Consider the following 21383-nt stretch of genomic DNA (forward strand, 5'->3'; position numbering starts at 1 on the left):
GAGATATCCTGCCAAGTGTCGCTACAACACATTCCAATGAGTTACCCTTTCAACATGATCTGACACCGCACATCTCATTATCATGAGGGATCCCACCATAAAACGGGATCCGCGATGTATGAGATGTGCGGTGTCAGATCCACTAATTCAAAGTCTGTGATGAGTGAATTGATTAATCGTGTACGTGAGTCCTTTTTAAATTTCTATTACAAACTGTAAATTGATCTGTTTTTTAATAGAGAGATGCTTCTCTGACGCTTGGATTGCGCTTGCGGTCTTCATCTCCTCCAAGTTCGAGTCAAAGTCTACATTAGCGAGCAATACTACAGTGCATGTTTCACGCTAAGTGATTTCTCTACTATTCCATTTTGATGATGAGATTAGCCGTTTGATTGGAATTTCTGAAAGTTCGGGCCACAGACAGCCTAGAAACAGAATTTCATCGAACGGATAAAACAAATCTATCTTTTTCGATTAATACCACCGACTGACCTTGATATACCTGCTCCGCTGCTCCATCACTCTGTCGTTTTCTTTCTAATCACCTTCTAATCAGGAAAGGCTAAAGCCCTGTCTACACGTGGTAGTTGCACGTGCGAGATTATTTAATTCATTAATTGTTAATTCAGAAAAACAGAAGCAGAGGCAGAGCTTCTTCTCCTCTTCTCTCTCCGTCAGATGCTCAGAGCTCCTCGGAGTTGTTGGTGTCGCTCTGCAACTCAAGTGCGCACGTTAAGGGCCTCTCTTCACAAATTCTTCCCACCTAGCTTCCCATCTCTGCCTATGAAATTGTAAGTTTCTCAGTGACCGAGCCAGATGTTTCGTTTTTCTTCCTTGCTCTCTAACTCTCTCCAGATCTCGAGTTCGCAGCTTTTAAATCTCTATTTCGTTAGGGATTGAAGTAGCTCTTATCAGATTAAGCTTCGAACATGAGATTCTTTTCTTCGCCTTTTCTGTTTTCTGGAGTAGATTTTAGCTTCAATAATTGGTAACTGGGAATAGCTTCTCGGATCATTCGTTTAAGTAAAATTCATAATTCCGGTGTATGATCTTCATCTTAAACAGTTTTTCAGTCAATAATGTGAAACAGTGTTTAGTTTCTGGCTAATGTAGTTTGATCTTCAGGAATCTGCTAATGAACAACTCAGAAGTAGTTATTTAGATATTCCTTGGTGAATTTAGAGTTTGTTAGAGTATTGCTCTTTGTTTTTGTGCTGAAGGAAGTAAAGACCTGCGTGATTTTCTTGTTTCATGAAGGTTTGACACTGGAGAAACTGTAAATGAAGCTGTAAACGAAGGTCTTCTGCGGTACTGCAGTTTGTGAGTTTATATAGGAAAAATTAGTTACTCGGTTCCTTTGAAGAAGAAATTTGATTCAAACAATGTTGATGCAGTTTTTTTAGTGCGGTAAGGTAGAAGGAATAAATGGAGGAGAACAACCATAAAGAAGATTTACAAGGAAACGTGTTTAGGCAATCTTCTGCACGTTCAAGTGGGAGCTTGAAATCCACATTGTCAGGGAGATCAACTCCGAGGGGTTCTCCCTCATTTCGAAGATTGAACTCTAGTCGAACTCCACGAAGAGAAGCTCGAATCAGTGGAGGCCGTTTTCAGTGGATCCCGAGTAATAGATTGATTTTCTGGTTGACTTTAATTACACTCTGGACCTACCTAGGATTTTATATTCAGTCCAAGTGGGCTCATGGTGATAATAAGGACGAGCTTATTGGTTATAGGAGTAAACCAGGTTTTGGAATTTCTGACCCAAATCGGTGGTCAGGAAATGAAGATTCTTTGATGGTTAGCAATGATTCTAGCGAGACTCAGGCAGGAGAAGGTAATAAGTTGAATAATTTGAAAAAAACAGGTGTAACTTTGGCTAAAAAGGAAAGTAGCACTTCTTCTCCTCGGAGAGCATCTTCAAAACGGAAGAGTAAGAGATCAAGTGGCCGTAGCTTGCGTGCACGTAAAACAAAGGCTAGAGTAAATGGTCAAAGCGGTGGCTTGGAAGAGCAGGAAGAAGAGATTCCTAAAAGAAACACTTCATATGGGTTGCTTGTTGGCCCCTTTGGTGCAACCGAGGATAGAATTTTGGGATGGAGTGCTGAGAAGCGATCAGGTACCTGTGATAGGAAGGGGGAATTTGCACGTCTTGTGTGGTCTAGAAAATTTGTGTTGATATTCCATGAGCTTTCTATGACAGGGGCCCCACTTTCAATGATGGAGTTGGCAACTGAGCTCTTGAGCTGTGGGGCCACAGTTTCTGCAGTGGTTCTTAGCAAGAAAGGTGGATTAATGACAGAGCTTGCTAGGAGAAGGATCAAAGTTCTTGAAGACAAGATGGAGCTCAGCTACAAAACTGCCATGAAGGCAGATCTTGTCATTGCAGGATCTGCTGTTTGTGCATCATGGATCGGTAAGAAATCCTTCTTCATTTCATTAGTATAAACTCCAAAAAAGGGTGAAGGTATCCTCTTTCCATGCTGATGGCAGAATTTGTGTGGTTTACTATTAATGACATCTATAGAATAACCAAATCGCATTGTGGTTTTAGTTTACAATTACCTCCCCCCCCCCCCCCCACCCCCCCCAATTTGAGTTTTTGTTCTTTTGGCCTTGAGGTATATCAAACTGCTAGAAGTTAAGAACTTGGAAAGGGATAACTTGATACCAAACAATTTGTAGGGGGAAAGTTTTACCATAAGCTAGAAGTTAAAACTTGAAAGGGGAACAGTACCAATAAAAAAATCTTGGGAGAAAAGTTTTATCACAAAACAGATGACGATTCATGAAAGTTCTACATTGCAGCATGATGAGGGCTCAAAATGGCTCCACATGATCCTCTCTCCACCCTCTGTTCATGTGGATAAGTTTCAACCTGAAATGCCTACCACATGGATGACGGAAGTGAACACACATGGCCAATTCTGGAAGTCACTCTGATTGGCCACATCTAATATAAACGACAAAGAAATATACTGTGCTGTTATGATACCAGATGATTAATAAATCAAAGCTGTTCATTTGCTCTCTGGAACTATCACAACAAGAGCTTGTGAGACATGTATAACATCTCATATCAAATGAAGTGCATTGAACAGACAAATCATTCTACAACTAGGCATTTTCATGAACATTGTATGCCTTTTAGGTTTCATATTGCACATCAAGAAAATACCTGTACCTATATTAGTCCTAATCATTCTTTTCAGGTCCTTGTCCATGATGCATGCCTTTGTATCCATTCAGGTCCTGGATAACTTGCTGAATTATTGTCTTGATTTAGAACTACTTCATACTGTATATGTTTTGAGTCTATTTTCTTTCCTTTATATACTAGTTGCCAGCATCAAGTATTATCATTACCCTGTTATTGAAGTATGAAAATGTCACAGGCCTTTTGTCCTCTATGTATTTTGAATTTTGAATTATTAGAATTTTCTTTTACCAATAATTGAAAACTTACTTGGGTATTATAAGAATAAGATATCTAATCCCTTTTGTTTTGGACTATCTGAAGGAGAAAACTTTGCATTACCAAGTTCAAATAAGATACAAGAGGTCAATAAATCCTGGTCCATTTCATGAAGAGTAAAATATAACACAAAAATAGTCTTGCTTCTTGCATTTTTCCTTGTTGTTCAACCTAATATTGATAAATCAGTGCTTTGTTTCAGAACAATATCTTGAACATTTTACTGCTGGATCAAGTCAAATAGTTTGGTGGATCATGGAGAATCGACGGGAGTACTTTGATCGATCAAAGCTGATGCTAAACCAAGTGAAAATGCTCATGTTTCTTTCCGAATTACAGTCTAAACAATGGCTAGCCTGGTGTGAAGAAGAAGGCATTAAGTTGCGTTCTCAGCCTGCTCTGGTTCCACTTTCTGTTAATGATGAACTAGCCTTTGTTACAGGCATTCCTTGTTCCCTAAATACCCCATCATTTAGTGTTGAGGCAATGCTGGAGAGGAAGCACTTGTTGCGAGATGCAGTTAGGAAAGAAATGGGACTAACAGAGAATGATATGCTTGTGATATCTCTAAGTAGTATAAACCCTGGAAAGGGCCAGATCTTGCTTCTTGAATCAGCACGCTTGGTGGTTGAAAAAAACATTTCCCTGGAAGATTCTGGAGTTAAAGGTTTGATTGAATTAGGCCAAGATAATTCTACCTTAACTCAGAAGAAACATTCCAGAGCTTTATTTCAAGATATGAGCCGTGTCGGTAAATCTTCAAATAGATTGTTGTCTAATGCATCTAGTTCTACTTTAAATGAACTTAAGAAGCATAGACAAGTACCCAGCATCCTCGCCTCCAGTAATGTCACAAAGGTTTTGACCTTTGGCAATGATCAGAAAATAAGGGAAGTGGTATCTGACAAAGAAGAAACACAGGAAAAGATTCTTAAAGTATTAATTGGTTCTGTTGGATCCAAGAGCAACAAAGTGCCTTATGTCAAAGGAATACTCAGATTTTTATCCCAACATCCTAACCTGTTAAAGTCTGTGTTATGGACTCCAGCAACTACACGTGTTGCCTCACTCTATGCAGCAGCAGATGTTTATGTTATAAACTCCCAGGTGATCATGTCTTTGAATTCCTGCCTCCCGACTTTTGATACAGAAGCCCAGCTAAGCAATTCTGTCTTATTATCTTCTTAGATAAGCTTTTGTTATATTTCTGATTAATTTGGTAGGTAGTTCTGGAAATTTATGGTTGACAGTATTTGATTATCAGGGGTTGCTTAAATAACTTGAGATGTCAATTAAATGTCAGATTAAAAAAAATCCATGAAACTTGTATATTTCTATTAGTAGGGATGTGGTTAAGTTTGATGTAAATCCAACTTCAGCAACACTTGTATCTATGCCTCAGAATATCTATCACTGAAAGTCCATATTGCACAATCTTATCGACACTTAAAGATCAGTACAGACACCAATTTGGCATGTATAAGTCCATCTATGGGCACCAATGGTTGCCATCTTTATATGCTGTCCAACTTCTAGAAACCATAACTCCTTGACATACTTTTCCTAATAATAATTTGTCTCTCGGAAAACATTTAACATCATTGATTGATGTACAGGGACTTGGAGAAACATTTGGAAGAGTGACAGTTGAAGCAATGGCGTTTGGCTTACCGGTATTACAATTCACTTAATCTTTCTCTTACTCCATCTTGGACAGATGAATGACTTTATCCTTGATACTCAATATGTTACAAATCCAACCATAAATATTGATGTTGCTGTTTCATTTCCATTTGTCTTCTTTTTGGATCCCAATAAACAACCAATGAGCAAATCCAGTTTGTAATCATTTTGGTGCACACCTTTTTCCTTGAATGCCAATGTAACAGAAATGTGCCCGGTCTCTGTAATTCAGTTCATATGTTACTAATTATCATCACATTGCACCTTGTCTTAATGATGACCTCACTAAACATATGTATACAATGATTTCATGTTATCTTCATTTTTTTCTTTTTGAAAAAACACAATAACATATTGAGAACTACATAATATTTAAATAGTTTTGCTCTGAACAAAAGTTGGTGCTGCTTAAAAACTTCTGAAGGATTTTTGACGAAGCATGAAATCTGGACAATAGTCTAAGGAGCTGTTTGATAATGGATTCATTTTTGGTGGATAAAATCATTAAATAATAAAATATTCAAGGGTATAACAATAAACCCAACTTCAGCTTCAGCCATTAAAGAGCTCACAACCTACTTAAAAACTTATTCGCGAAAAGACAAAGCAATAAGCTTATCAGTTTAGCCACTTCAGCTGTTATCAAACAGCCCCTAAGAAAATGGCAACTCTGGAGAAAGTAATGCCTAAAGAAAGAGATACCCTAGAATAAATAATGAGAGTTATATGCCTCAAATGTAATCAGTAATTCAGCATGCATACCTTGGTGAATGTCAGGTAGTTTTTTCTATCCAGAATTTTTTTATAGTAAAATAATAAATTATTAAAAAGAAAAGAATAATTAAATAAATTACAAGAAAGGTGATCAGAAACAATATAAGATTGCATATATGGCTGAAGATGGATGTCAGATCAGATAAGAAACAATAGATACATACAACCATTATCTCATCAATAATATGAACTCTGTACAGTTGCCAAACTTTAATGATCAGTCATCCAATCCATGTCCTAGCTAACCTTTTTTTTTTTTGCTTCCAATGTCCTAGCTAACTGGTGTTGGTTGTACAATTTCTGCTCCACCATTCCACTCTAGAGACACATCCCCTATAATGTATATGTCTGGATACAACGTCCATGACACTTTTAGAACCCTGAATGGTGCCCACCAATTCCTATCTTGCTCAGAACTATGACTTTGCTTTGTTGCAGATTGGACCAACTTGGTTGTTTCTATTTTAGGGAGTTAATATCTCAAAACTGGTTGTACTGTGCCTATCAGTCAATAACAAATAAATCTGTCTGAAAACATGATGCAATGAGAAGGCACATAAAGGTATTGTTATACAACTCCCTCCGCTATATGCATATCCCGGTCTTACAATGTGATGCGACTACAAAGAGACTTCTATATATAGGAAAATAAATCCTACCCAATATGCATAACTTTTCTCTTGTTTTTTATAGTAAAATACAAATCTTTATTATAAAAATTTTTTTATTGTCCTTGCATAATATTTTATCAAGAACAAAAGGAAATCCTCCTCCCTCATGAATGACAGAATCAAAAATTTTTGTGGACCAGTTTATTGCTCACAAAATGTAGTTTACTTGATTGGGTCCTAATATAACTTTCTCCGCCACTGGACCTCTTTAAGATGGATCGTAATGTCACATTCCTGTCATATTCAACGTGGCTATCTGTGTATGTTCTTCACTTTCGTTTTTCTCACAACCATAAGCAGTGTCTGGTATAAGAATTTTTTCAGGTTTGACAGTTAGATAATGTCAGAAAGAATTATGAGAAGAAATGGTAAAAAAATAAGTTTTTAATAGCACGAGGTAAGGTTTTCTAGATTTACAAAGGTATCACAATTTTACTTGGCATTATCTTGTTATTGTAAAAATGATTGCACAACAGAAGAATTAGCAAATGTATTAGAACATCACCAGAGGCAGATTGGTTAACGGAAAGATTTCTAAATTGTACAATGGATAAATCTGGATTTTAGATGATAAGATGGGAGGTACCCATGAGTCCACACTATCATCCTTTCATGAATCCAATAAGTCTCTTAAAAAATCTTTCATGAATCTAGCAGAACTCTTAAAAGACATACGTGTATATGGTGAGTTATAAATTGCAACAAACAGGCTTGACAGCAAGTTGTTCTCTGGTGCAGGTGCTTGGGACAGATGCTGGAGGGACAAGGGAGATTGTTGATCACAATGTAACAGGTCTTCTTCATCCTCTCGGGCATCCAGGAACTAAAGTCCTCGCCCAAAATCTACTTTTCTTGCTTAAAAATCCATCACAGAGGCAGCAAATGGGAATTAGAGGAAGGAAAAAAGTAGAGAAGATATACTTGAAGCGTCACATGTACAAGAAATTTGCAGAGGTCCTCTTCAAGTGCATGAGAATCAAATAAGGCTTTCAAAAGGGTTTCTTGATAAATCTTGGAAAATCTGGGCCTCTGAGATTGCCTTTTTTTTCTGGATAGGCACTGGGAATCTTGAAGTTTCTGTAGTTGAATTAATCCACCACATCTCCATTGTTCTCATTGATCAATTGGTCACATGTCAGAACTCGGAAGCTGCTCTCATCTGGATTAAAAAAAAAAAAAAAGAAACCGTGGCGCTTGGTATTGAACCACTTAATTTTCAGTTATAGACCTACAGAGCTTCCCACTCACAAAACACTATTAAGGAATCACAACCAAGTGAAGTGTGACCAGTGAGGCAGTGGCCTGAGTCGGAGAACTGAGTATACCATGGAGTTGGGGGGAAATAGTAAAAAAGAACACTTTGACAAACTTTTTTGTTTGACGATGGACACAAATGCCATGATGTTCAAAGTTCAAACCCGAGTCACTGGCACACTGTGATTGATCATTCTTTCGTCTTTCCATCTCCAGATTCCCCTCCCATTCAACCAAAGAACACGGTGCACATAAATGAAACTCCAACCATGCTTTGGTTCAGGCAAAAGGCGTTTCAAAACCTTTTCAGACAACCATGAGATGAAAGATTAACGATGATCTGTCAAAATGCTTTTAATCGTATATTACTTAAATCAGTTCTTAGTTTCTTTCTTTCTTTATTTTTTTTTCCCTTTCTTTTCCTTTTCTTAAGACAATAGAACAACCCCAATACGAACTTGTGTCAGTGTCAGTGGCACACAACAGGCCTCCCTCCCACATAACCCACCAGTATGCACTCGTAACCAGAGATCCAAAGTTGAAAGGAAACGAATATCTTTGTTTGATTCCAAGATGTATTGTATTATTTTGGCCAATTGCACTATCATTGGCAAAATACTTAACCGGATTGAGGGATAAACAGAACAAAAAGAAAAAATTCTGTACAAAGAAAGATCAGCAACCAAAATTCTACACCCTTTTTTTCCCTCCGGGAGCATTAATACGCTCCCCATTTAATATAAAATGCCTATTAACCTCCCAAAAAAGTGGAGAAACCGCTTGGCAACTGTGCACCAAAACTGCCTCGATAATGACCTCTCTTCACTGCAAACAGCCGCCGTGTCAAAAGTTCACTTGGAATCCATCACAAATGACGAGCAACGGCCCCCAAGTTAAACCCCCCGTGCTCATGATAAGGCAAAACTCAGCGCTACTCAAGTAAAAACAGCACCAAGGTCCCCTATTAAGAGACTTTGGAAACCAGATTGACCGCCATTGCCTGAGATGTCTTGCTGAAGCCTGAGATCACATATCCACAGGTCATTTGAGATTCATTTGTAAAGTCTACCCATCATCAGCAGATTCCTTCTCAGACGATGCTTTTATCGCCTCAGCAGTCATAAGGGCAACGACAGCCTTGTGAATTGCAAGATCTGCCCTGTAAAGCAATCGCTGAGCTTTTTCTCTCTTGAGTTTGGCCATGTTGAATGCATGCTGAGCTGCACCTGATGCATCCCGCAACCTGAACTCGTCAAGATCAGAAGGACCCAGCTGTTCAACTCTGCGCCTCTGGGACAGTTCTGAGTGGTATTGCTTCTGAGTAGTCCACTCAGGTAGACCCATATTCCACCGGTATGCCTCATTTCTCTTCTCTGTCATCCTTTGACTGTATGCCTTTACCATCATTTGTGAATCACTTGGCAATAGAAACGCCCCTGCCTTCTTTGACTTGTTTTTGTGAAGTTTTAAGTGGTGATTCCTCTCAGAACCATCACTGCTCATTGACAGATAACCCGTGCTAATAGCATCTCGGGGTGATAGTGCCCTTGTTGATGTCTGGATCCAAGGGGAAGCATCCTCATGGCTCTGACCAGTAATGACACACCTGTCCTCTCCAAGGGAAAACCCATTTAATCTTCTCCCTGGTAATAATAACACATTATCAGAGATTAAGCTTACACAAGAATTTTCAAAAAGCTTTTGAGAAACAAAATAGTGGTAACTAAAATGAGGGCACATTGAGGATTAAACTTACCTAAACCATGCAAACCATCATGATCTCTGGGAAAAGCATTATTATGCCCACCACCGGCTGCAAACTTCCTTTGAGACCTTTGTTTTGAACCCTTGTTAGGCACTTCCAAACCCCGTGGTCGCATACAGAAAGCAAACATAGGTGGCTTCTCAATTATCAGAGCCTTATCCTTCCCTCCATTAGGAAAGTTGTGAATTTTATTTATTGCCAACTCCCACTCTTTAACTTGTTGCTGATACCTCTCCCACAAAGGAGGCTAAATCAAGCAAAAGGATAGAAACAGAGAATCATTAAACAATTATATGTTGAAAAAATAATAAGTTACACAATGACGAATGACACAAGAGAAACAAAGGTAACACATCAAAGACATGCATACAAACACCATGAGCTTGATAAAAATTACTACCAAAATTCAAACTGCAATAAACAAATTTAGAATATAGCCTTCAAAACATGTTATAACAATTAAAAAAAAGCATTTGACTCAATAAAATTATGTTGTGAAAGGGAAGTTATTCTTTAATGATGTGGAATATATCGTGCCTTCAAAATTTAAATAAGTTTACCCTCAGGTGGGTATACTACTTTTGTCAAACCAACCACAACTAAAGATAAGTCACCAGAAAGTGCAAGTTGGAACATGAAGCTTTAAATAGGTAGCACAAGTGCACAACCACATAGTTCATTTTGGCCCTGGATATGCTTGTCAGAAGATTGCACTGTCTTGTCCACTCCCTCCCCTGATAAATGTTATTATCCCCCATTACACAGGATATGTCTGCATGAAGTGGCTACTCTCAGACATGAACCCCCTATTCTCACAACTTTTTTATAATAAATAATAAATAGAAAAAAGTGAAAAAAGAAAGAGTTCAAACTACTCCCAATCTCCAATTCCTACATTTGTCAGCCCAAGATTTTACTACTGCACCAAGCAATTGTCCCTTTAACACAAGTTTCTTTTATTTATTATGAAAAACGTATATCCGGCCCAACTTAACTGAAAAACATATTTGGATGAGAATAGCCCTTTATTTCCCTTTTATCACTAACAGATATTGGATGGATTCTAATGGTATACCATGAACTTTAATTATCAAAAAAAAAGTGTATATATATATATATATATATATATATATATATATATATATATAAATGCACAAACAGTATCCTGGATGTCACATATAGAAATTATCTTTTTCAATAAAATATACTGTTAATGATCAAAGAAAACCATAATGCATGCTGGTGCATCATGGATGACATACAAAAAATACTTTCTTCTCCATAAACCTGTCCTTTTTGCATTAAGTCTTGATTAACCATTTTTTATCAACAGCAAATTTCATTGATACAAATAAAATGGTTCAACACTCTCCCCAAATGACTTGCAGTATGACATAAACCACAAAGGTCCTAGCATATAGTACTTACAATCCCATTAGTATAACGCAGTTAAACATTTGCACCTCGCCCAGGCTTTTTTTATAGTAAAAATAAAATTTCATTAAAAAGGAAAATAGTTACATCCTATCCAGGTGTAGGCAACACCTACATGCCAAGAATTCTGGCCAAAAAGCTCAATTACAATCAAACAAAACAATCCAGATTACACATTTGAATCCCCAACGTTTCCCCAAGCTTGTCCCCAAAGTCTTTTTTTAAGAGTAATAATAAAAAGGTTTATTAAAAAAAAAATTACAACAAGAGGTGGCAAGATGGCACCTCAAAACCAACAACTACAACAACCAAAAAAAGACCACTATAGAGTATTGACTGATACAGAACTGAAACTCCAGCACACGCCAAAAAATTCCCCACAACTGTCCTACTGAACTTTTCAAATCAGGTAATAGAATAATCCAATACTTGGCTAAATTCCGGTACTAGAAACCAGCCTACAACAGTTTCTCTGACTGCTGCCACCTGCCACTATCCTCTCCAAATTCTAAGCTTTGGCTCCAAAAGTTCTTCTAATTCTTTCCTTCCATATATTACAACATCTTGCAAACAGAATGCAACTCCAAACCAGCCCTGCTTTCTTGCTTCTACTATACTTCTTTCATCTCTCAAGCCCCTAAAATTTGAAGATACCGACTTCAGCTTCCAAGTCAGATTCCAACTCCCCCCCTACATTTTCTGCAACCTCCCTTACTCTTCATCAACTATTCCTTCTTCCCTCCCTTCTCCTTCCTCCCACACTTCACTCCCCCTCCCCAATAATTTTCTTTTTAGTATGTTCTTCTGTTCTGCTTCTCTCAAAATGTTCTATTGCCTTCCTCACTACCCTTTCTCCTTGTAGAAAAAATAAATTCATAAATTTCCCAACCTCCACCTGTCTATCAACCAGCTAGTCAATACTCACCCTTCCTTGCTCAGTATGTCTTCCCCAATATCCTTCTCAATTTCGACCCTCATTCTCTCCTCTTCTCCCTCCTTTGTAACCTCTCTGCTCTCCCTCTGGTCCTCAGTTTCTAACCTTTCAACCCCAACCCCTAAACCTCCTTACCCCACCATCCTTTTTCTCTGTTATAGACCTTATGTTGGTCCTCACCTGATTTTTTTCTTTTCATGCTGCTTCCCCTTTCGTCCATTGCTTCAAACCATCTTCCCTATTATCTTCCTCACAGGAATTCCCAAGACCAAAGAAGTGGAAGATACAAACCAACCTCATTGTTCAGTTGAGCTATGATTTCCAAAGATTTTGCTCCAATCAACATTTCGTAACTTTCATTTATTGCTCATCCCCCATTCCCAGAATCTCCACCATCCCCTTCAACTTCCCCCTGTACTCCTTTTCCTTCCTCACCTGTGGAGTTACTCAACCGGACTCCAGCTCCCGGAGCTCTCTAGCTTGAAGAAGTCGCTTGATTGATTTCTTTGCTTCAATCACCCCTCGAAGTCAGCTCTTCTACGACTTGATGCCTTCAGGTCGCTGCAACTCATCCTTTTTTATCTGAACAAGGTGGGAATTCCTTTGTCTTCCTTCTGAAACTTCTACTTTCCTCCCGTTCTCATACCTCGTAACCACCCATACCCAGTCGTTTCTGGGTTCAAGCTCTCTTGCCCAGGCATTTCCCTGTCTAACTTGTTCATGTTAGCCCTCATCCCTGCTAAGGTATCTACTAAGCTATTAGCAAGAGCTAGTAATCCATCTGAATGAGCATTTCACATTTGAAGATAAAGCCACTACTTTTGTTAGCAAGTACCTTAATATACTTGAGAACTTGATTGGATTCGGAGCCATCTCACCAGTCACCACTATCTGACAATCACCTTCGAGTCTTCAACCACAAGTCCATTCCATACTTTGCCATGGATTAACTTTAGCCCTTGCAAAAGAGCTAACAGCTCAGCTCTCACTTAATTGCCCATTCCTGCTGGTCCTGAACAACTCATTAATATACTCCCATCATGGCCTCTTACAAACCCTCCCACACAGGACCTGATTGACCTAGGCTTCCAACTAAATCTAGTTCAAAGTTTCCAATTGCAGGTGCAGTCCAGGATACCTGCCAGCTTCTTAAGATCACAGCAATTTTTTGTGGTCTTCATGCAGTGAATACCCTTAATCACTGAAAGATCAACAATACTGTCTGCTTCTTGGGCTTTATTTTCAAATATTTTAGCATTTATCTCACACCATAACCCCCATTAAACTGCAGCCTTTGCACAATACCAAAACAAATTACAACATAACACCACATCCTTGCTGTGAAATGGCATTCACAGTTTCACTCTCATCGTTCTTCAGGTAAATGACACAGACATGAGAAAAGAGGCACAGATTAGTCTTATTAACCACTTTGTTTTCAACATTCCTAATTTTCACTGAAAACTATACTTGATCCTAACATTTATAAACCCCAGGATTTAAACAATAGCTTTCAGGCTATTGTTTTGGTCCATGTTATTATGCATTTTAGGCAATATGTTGTTCTGAATGAAATCAACACTGTTGATTATCAAAAAAAATCACAAAAAAAAGAAGGAAACGTTGTTGTTCTGCTGAAAACATTCACTAGATGAAAAGCTGTCATACTGCTGGTCGTGTATATCTCTTATTAGAGACAAGATCAAAACCCACTGAGTGGGCATGCAACAAGAAATTAAGGTCAAAGTTCCATGAGGGAACATGAGATCATAACACTAAAAGCAAATAGTGATGAACATTAGAGGTATAGATCAAATGTTTTACCTGGAATTGCCGGATCAGAGGCATTCCTTTCTTCTGCCTCTTTTGCTTCCAATGTTCATGTATGGATTTAATTACATCAACAGGCCCTACTCCAACCATCAGCTCCTCAATTTCATCGGATGAAAAGCTATCACGCTGCTGAGCATATGCAACTTTCTCAAACATATCCATCATTCTTTCAAACATATCATCAGAAATCTGTGGCAGATTACACCCATCAATATCAGAAGAATTTTGATGTTTTGAAATCCACTCATCATCATCACTTTCAATGTCATATAAAACATGTGAAGGATTCATAGCCATCTCAACTTCAGTCTCATCCTGCCGAAAATACTTTAAACTGCGAATAAATGGTGCCTCTACTGCATTATCATCACTCTCCTCAATCAAGCGAACCCCAGGAATAGGAATGTTCTTAACAGTAGCAGCCCGAATATTCCGATTGAAACACTCTTCATGCATCTCCCTGAAAATGGCCCAATGGCTCCTGTCCGGAAATTCCAAGATCCAATCCTTCCCTCCCTTCCACATCATAGCATGAGTATAGCGATTTGTTGTCCCAGGCTGCAAAAACTGGTGTGCCTTATATGAATACCTTGTAGCCCCAGAAATTTTGACCAGCATTCTCCAGTCCTTATGGTCAACAAACTCTAACACAACCTGTGCACCACTCTCTCTCCATCCTTTGTCCCCTGCAGTAATCAAAACATTTACATCACAATACAACACTTCTGGGTGTCTCTGTGGACTTCTAGACCCAACAGACATTCTCTTCTCATTGTCAGTCCTAATCCTTTTATAAGGACGTCCTTTCCGTTGATGACTTCTAGGCTTTGAGCCAAACTCCTGACCTCCAAATGGCAATAAATATGAGACCTGAGTCCGTGGTTTCCTAGAACCATTCCCAAATCCACTCAGAGCAAAATCTGCCTTTCCATCAGGCCACACTTTTGATCTGTAGCCAAGGGATGAAGAACCAAAGCTATGTCTGTTCCGATGCCATACACTACGCGGTGCAGTAGGATTTGGGCTCCGAATGCCAAAGTCATTCATGGTCCATGGTGAATCAATAGAAGACTGCTGATTGTTCTGTGTTTCCCTATCAAAATGCTGGTTTTCAACTTGGCCAAGAGGCGGAATGTGAACATTAACACCATCCAAAGAGAAGCACCGACTTTCAGAGTTATCTGGAGAAGATCGATGCTCAGAAAGTGAAGGCCATGACTTTTCACTGCATTGTTCTGATCCTGCATAATGAGACAAATTCTGTTGCAGTCCATCAATGCCATCAATCCTGTTCTTCCCTGAATCTTTGGGATCTACAGAAGTTCTAGTTACATTAAGCTCACCATTTAGATATTTCTTAGAGGTCCTTATCCAATCACCATCACTGCCTATGGAGAGAGCATCAGTCTCTACCTTCATTTTGGAACAACACAACCATCTAGACCCAGCAGCAGTCTTCAAAGTACTCCTATTATTTTTAACGGCCACTTCTGAGATTTCAGTAGGTATAACCTCGATAGGAATGCTTTCATTGCACATTGGTCTGCCACAATCTGGACCCTCCAGTAAGGACATTGAGTTCTGGTTCTGGAAACTCAAAGAGGCAACATTATTTTCCATAAGCATCTTGAGATGCAGGCTGAGAAAGAAAGTGGGTGCAGCAGCAAAAGAAAGTACAAAGGAAGGAAGTCTCCAGTGATTCTCATCAGAATTTGAATCTTGACATCTTAAGTCAATAGAAGCCAATTCTTTGGAGACACCAATTTGCATAATACCCTGCCTAGATCTTTTCCTCGAACTCTGGTTGGTAGGAAAAACAGTATCAAGTTAATCCCATATGATATCAAGTGTTCAACAAGAGCAAACAGGTGACAGTGTCAAAATATTTATATAATATTTGGGGTAAATTACTTAAACCTCAACTGTATTTCCTGACAAATGCTTTAACCATCCCTGCACTTTGACCTCTACAAATTCCTCCCTTGACAGTTCGGAGAAATTATACGAACAGACCCCTTCCATAGTTTAATAATAAGAATCTAACCGAAAAGGATGATTTCATGCTTTTAAGCACTTCAAATTTCCCATATTGCCCATGAATGACAATGTTGGAGTGTCTATTGACCAAAATACCCCTTCCATTAATTTGACATTAAGAGTATTTTGTTTTTGGAAATTGGTCAGCAAACACTGTATTATTATCATTCATGAGAAAATTGGGAAGTTTAAAGTGTTTAAAAGCATGAGATCATCATTTTCAGTTAGGTTCTTAACACTAGCGGCAAACTAACAGGAGGTCTATTTGTGTAATTTCTCCAAAATGTCAATGGAGGAATTTGGAGAGGTCAAATTACAGGAGAAGTTAGAGCACTTGTCAGAAAGCACAGGGGGGTTAAGTGATTTACCCTAATATTTTATTACCATGGATTAGATAAGTAGATGGAATAGCATAATGACAAAGATGATGAGTGCAAAACGAAGCAGAGAGAAACCATTTAAATTGGCAAAGGGGGAAAAGGAAAGAAAGAAAAAAGAAAGAAATTACCTCATGAGAAATGAGCTCCCCGCAAGTGGGAGGAACTCGCAACTGAGCACTGCCATTCTGAAGAAGCTTAATATTATCATATGTGCATTCAGCAAGAGGAAGCTGCATACTAACCAAAGAGTATTTCTTCAGTCTAGAATCCAGGTACAACCACTTTGAATTTTTTACCTCCAAGAAGTTGTAGACAACAAACACAAATTGCCTTTCAAGTTCCTGAAAGCCAGAAAGCTTAAACCTAATTGATGTCACTGGCAACTGCAAATGTACAAGCTCTCCATACTCAGACTGGCAAAAAGCAGTCACGACCAAACATATAAAAGCCACTGCCTGCGTCAAGCAGCCTTCAAATGATATAAACCTCAACCCAGCAACATTATCAACAAAAAGCATCTCCAAATAAACCTTTGGCCAAGGGGTCGTTACTGTACCACAGTGAAGCAGCAACACAGTACGGTACAGCCAAAATTTCTCAGCTTCAAATGAAAGAATGCGGCTCCATCGGGGCAGGAAGCTTAACATCAGTTTAACTTGTTTCAATTTCTCAAGAAGTATAGTCATCCTTAACAACCCAAGGTTCTCACCATCCCACAATATGCTATCACAATTTAAGGATTTCCAATCTTTCAGCCAAGAGCCTTCGAGAGTAACATCACACTCTTCCAGTGCTCCTACCCTGTCAACAACCAAAGCAAGAGAAGTAACAGAACCAGATAAACTTCTGTGTCCAGAAGCCTCTTCAGATGTACAACCCATTGCCTGCCCTCTCTTGCGAAACCGCTTCCTGAAATAAACAAATGGAAGCCTTTTCTGATCAAAGCATGTGATGCTCATCACAGGCTTCTCAGCCATTTCTCCATGAAATGAACAATCTTGCAACACAGAATTACAAAATATTTCATTATTATCCGTTCTAGAGGGGCCTGCAGCGAAACACCTTTGTGGGGGACTGACTGGATTATCAACAACAGGAAGCATTTGGTCCTTAGATGGGCAGGATTTTTTCTGTCTCTTCACAACACCAAGTGGGGAAGATTTTATGCGACAAGTTGATCGAGCCAACCATGAAATGATGGGCTCTGAATCCATATAGGTGCCTATACAATTGCTATCTTCCTCATTCACATCTTCCACATCTACATGTTTACCTCCCTGCACTGATTTTTCTGGACCAGACTTACCAGGAACTTCACTGGGGAGTAACAAGAGTTTGAATCTCTCATTTTGGAGGTTAATCCATTCTTCATCACGGTCATCATATTTAACATGATGCAGCTTCCTCTCTGGATCATAATTATTAACAACACCAAAATACCAACTCTTGTCCAATGGCCAAAAGACTTTGATCCTTCGGTTTAGAAACCAGTATGCATCCAAGTCCCCAGAAAATATCTCATAAAAGTGGCGTCTCTTCCTCACAATACCCTTCTCTTTGTGTTGTTTTCTGGGACGCAACACTCTGCCTGCAGCATCAACAGATGTGGAGTCAGACCCAACTGAATTACTTGCCCCCCGACTCAAGAAATCCTGATGAACTGAAGGCAGCAACGAAAACCCATTCATAGACTGTGATGCAGAAGAAGCCTTACTGTTTCCAGTAAACCTGGTACAGCTTGGGTCAAACCGAGAAGACAACATTCTTGCAGCATTCTGCTCAAGGTTCTCCTCATCATCTTCTTGCATATCCTCACAAATCTTGTCAGAGTTATCAACCAATGGCTCCAAATCATCTACACAGCTTTGTTTCTGTGATGCTAATTCCCACCTCTTTCTTCGATTCTTGTGAACACTTTTTGGGGATGGACTGCCATTGGATCTAATAGCATTCACACCCTCTGGCTTCACATGCCTAGCTGAATTAGCGCTACTGGAGCTATTCTCATCAAAACCATCAGAAACTTTTTTCTGTTTTCCTTCAGAAGAAGGTATAGGGTTGACAGAATCACCATTTAACTCAAGTATCTTTGTATCATAGCTGACTTTATCACTTGATGCAGCCACCTGTTCCAAGGCATGATTGTTTTGGAATTTCTTACGCCTCAAAAAACCTCGGCGTCGTTTCGGGATACTCTCATCCAAACTGTGTGAAACGTTGTTGAAACCACTCAATTTGTGCAAATCCTCATCAGCCAAAAGTTGGACATCTTTATTCTTTGCTTGATTCTTTTGGTCTAAACATAGATACTTTAATTTTGAATCTGAATTGCTCGAATCCAGGGATCCCAAATTCAAACCATTGTCATCTAATGAATCTAAACTATTTCTGCTCTTCTTATTAACGGGTTCGAAACTACTGAGAGGCACCTCTTTCCGACTCTTCCTTTTCTTCTTACCCTGCCCAACACCTACCTCTTTTTCGACGGACTCCTGTTTTTTACTCTTTAGCTCCCCACCTTCGGCCCCTTCTTTGCTAACAGAAACCCCAGACTTATCAACGTAGAGACTTCGAAGATCCAAAGATCTCGATTTCTTAGAAGTTTCAGAGACATGAGAGTTGTCTACGCTATTTTCCATCTACGGAACCTCGAACCACATAAGAAGAACCAAAACCCCCCAATTTTCATCTTCCATCAAACAAGTTTCTCTAATCCAAACCCTAGTTTCAGATCTGACACCAAAATCCCAAAACAAAAATCAATAAAACTCCGAAATTAACGCCCCAAAAACACATGCAAATCTATGAAATCCATCTCCTATCGAGATCCGAACCCTTCGTGCAAGTAAAATGAATCAATCACCAGAAACAGGGGCAAAAAACAACATACCTGGATCAAAATCGTCTGAGAACAAACATTTATACGCTCCGATCGGAAAATTGCTGAGGGAAAACATCGATCTCCCGCTTCAAATACGTCCTTTTTTCGCATGCAAAACCCCCAATTTGTCGATCTTTTCAGGAATTCCAGTTTTTACCATCGGAAATGAAAGAATTAGGGTTTCTTCCGTTTCACGAGACTTAGGGTTTAGAACGAAAAAACACAAAATTAAAAGAAATAAAAATATAATCTTCATTATACTGTAACTTCGATTAATCAGAACCATCCGATCTAAGATCAACCCTCCATATTTTCCTGCCACGACGGAAACCCTAACAGCATTTAAAAGACATCGACAATTTCGGGGTAAACAAGGAAGAGCTGGACGGCGGAGATCACTCTGATCAATTACATCGATGGATGAGATTTGGTGGAACATTGAAAGATATAGGCAAGTTATGTGATACAGCAGGAGAATATAATTTGGCAAGGCTTTTCAACTTTTTCCTTTTTTCGCTAAGTTACAAAAATGACCCTGGTATTTGGTAAGGTTTCTGAAATACGATTCGCCTTTTGAAAAAGTAACGTAAGCGCTGGGACGCGCCACTTGGAGGTAAAACTGTAAATAAGGTCGCCCATCAAATACAAAATGTAAAATAATTAAAAAGTAGGGGTCCTTTTCATCATTACATACGTGTAAGAGGGGTGCACCAGAAATTCCCTCGAAGCTTTAAAAACAGCTGCCTGATTTACTTAATTTTGCGTTAAGCCCCTTACATAAATCACTTACCCACAAAGTCACATTTAGGCTCCGTTTGGAAAAATTCTTGCTTTTGACAACAAAATGAATCAAAAAGTGATTTGAAGGCTTAAAGGAAAAAGTAGGGAAATGAAGGGAAATATCAGAAAATCTATACAAGGTTTGTAAAGGTTTTCCTAATTTTTACTTTCAAACCAAACACAGCCTAAGAGTTCCACGATGATAGCAGAAAGATATGATACTGAAAAAACTTTTAACCAATCAGTTAGTATTTCCGGGCTCGGGATTAATTGGTCAAAGCCCTTCCAATAATCATGTCTTTCCAGCATCATACATTTTCTCATTATCTAGAGCCAAAAAAATAAAAAATCAAACCCAAACACTTTAACTAATCAATATCTCGAGTGATTGTGAATGAATTAATTGATTGTCAATCTGTTGGGTACCATATCTTTTCAATATCAGAGGTAGACTGGTTAGTTTACTACATAAGGATACAAGTGTTATATAAAGTTGTGAGCTTGCTCGTGTGGACATATCATAGTGAAGCTGGAATTTAGGTCCACACATGATATAGGTTTTCTTTAGTACACCACCTTTGTTTCTTTTTTGAGATATGATAGAAATTCAAAGCTTGCAATAAGCTTGTAATATTGATCTTGATTTTGAGAATCTATTTATTCTAAATGAGGGGAAAATGAAAAAGGCCAAGACTGGTTGTGTTGGTCTGAAAACTGATTTTCTCCATTTCTATGGGGGTTGTAATCTATTTCTTATAATTCCATGTGTAAGTGACATCTCAAAGCTTCAATCTATGTGGCTAGAGCAATACTTTGGTGCAATCCCATTAGGGTTCTAAAGATGTAACCCTGGATGCAATATTGAGGTATTATTTTGGTTGAATAATTCACCCTTTTTCATAACATTTCCAATTATTAATATGCTATAGTTCAAAATGAAATTAAGGTTCCGTTTGGGAAGAGCACAAACACAAATATTCACGGTTCATGAAAATAACAGCATTTGTATTTGTATTTAACATATTTCTATTTATACTATTCCCGAACCGATCCTAAAGTATTCTTCCTACGAGGATAATGCAATGCATAAATCCTTCCATTGTATAAAGAGAGAAGAACAAATGGCCAGAATGGTATCCGGCTTATTAATACCATGTTTTAACAAGGATCAATGGGTAAAATGGGTCTTGATCCCTAAGAGAAATGTATAATTTAGGGAAATAAGAGATGTGTATTTAACCTTTTTCTTCACCCATAGCTCCCAACCCTAAGTGCGAGTAGGATTCTCTACTACAACCAGTCATAGAGCTTACCAACTTACCATTTGGCACCTTGCTAGAAAATTCCTCGAACCCTTTCCCTCAACTTTATATTTTTCTATTATTTTCCATCAAACGAAAAATATGTTAAAAATAGACTGATGCCATCTCCCAAACTAGATGTCAACAACCATATACCATGGTTGAGACCCTTATAATTGTT

At 38.6% G+C, this 21383-nt stretch overlaps 2 protein-coding genes across 4 annotated transcripts; one reads left to right on the top strand and one right to left on the bottom strand.

The window, feature by feature from the left end:
- Positions 1-633: 633 nt before the first annotated feature.
- Positions 634-8025, top strand: LOC148842750 (uncharacterized). Of its 2 annotated transcripts, XM_088958725.1 has the most exons (6): positions 636-791; positions 1258-1308; positions 1395-2416; positions 3678-4582; positions 5092-5148; positions 7342-8025. In XM_088958725.1, the coding sequence occupies exons 3-6, from the start codon at positions 1426-1428 to the stop codon at positions 7585-7587; spliced, it is 2199 nt and encodes a 732-aa protein (XP_088814851.1). In that variant the 5' UTR covers positions 636-791; positions 1258-1308; positions 1395-1425; the 3' UTR covers positions 7588-8025. The 2 variants fall into 2 exon arrangements, with proteins under 2 accessions (XP_088814850.1, XP_088814851.1); XM_088958724.1 differs by having other exon boundaries at positions 634-791; positions 1258-2416.
- A 370-nt stretch (positions 8026-8395) lies between these two features.
- Positions 8396-19335, bottom strand: LOC148842751 (uncharacterized). Of its 2 annotated transcripts, XM_088958722.1 has the most exons (5): positions 19131-19335; positions 16369-18973; positions 13815-15623; positions 9614-9869; positions 8396-9500 (listed from the first exon to the last, which is right to left on the bottom strand). In XM_088958722.1, the coding sequence occupies exons 2-5, from the start codon at positions 18877-18879 to the stop codon at positions 8923-8925; spliced, it is 5154 nt and encodes a 1717-aa protein (XP_088814848.1). In that variant the 5' UTR covers positions 18880-18973; positions 19131-19335; the 3' UTR covers positions 8396-8922. The 2 variants fall into 2 exon arrangements, with proteins under 2 accessions (XP_088814848.1, XP_088814849.1); XM_088958723.1 differs by having other exon boundaries at positions 16369-19299.
- Between the last annotated feature and the right edge of the window lie 2048 nt (positions 19336-21383).

Source organism: Nelumbo lutea, chromosome 8 (genome assembly GCF_056320005.1).
Source record: "Nelumbo lutea isolate HS-2025 chromosome 8, American lotus-T2T, whole genome shotgun sequence".
Lineage (NCBI taxonomy): Eukaryota > Viridiplantae > Streptophyta > Magnoliopsida > Proteales > Nelumbonaceae > Nelumbo > Nelumbo lutea.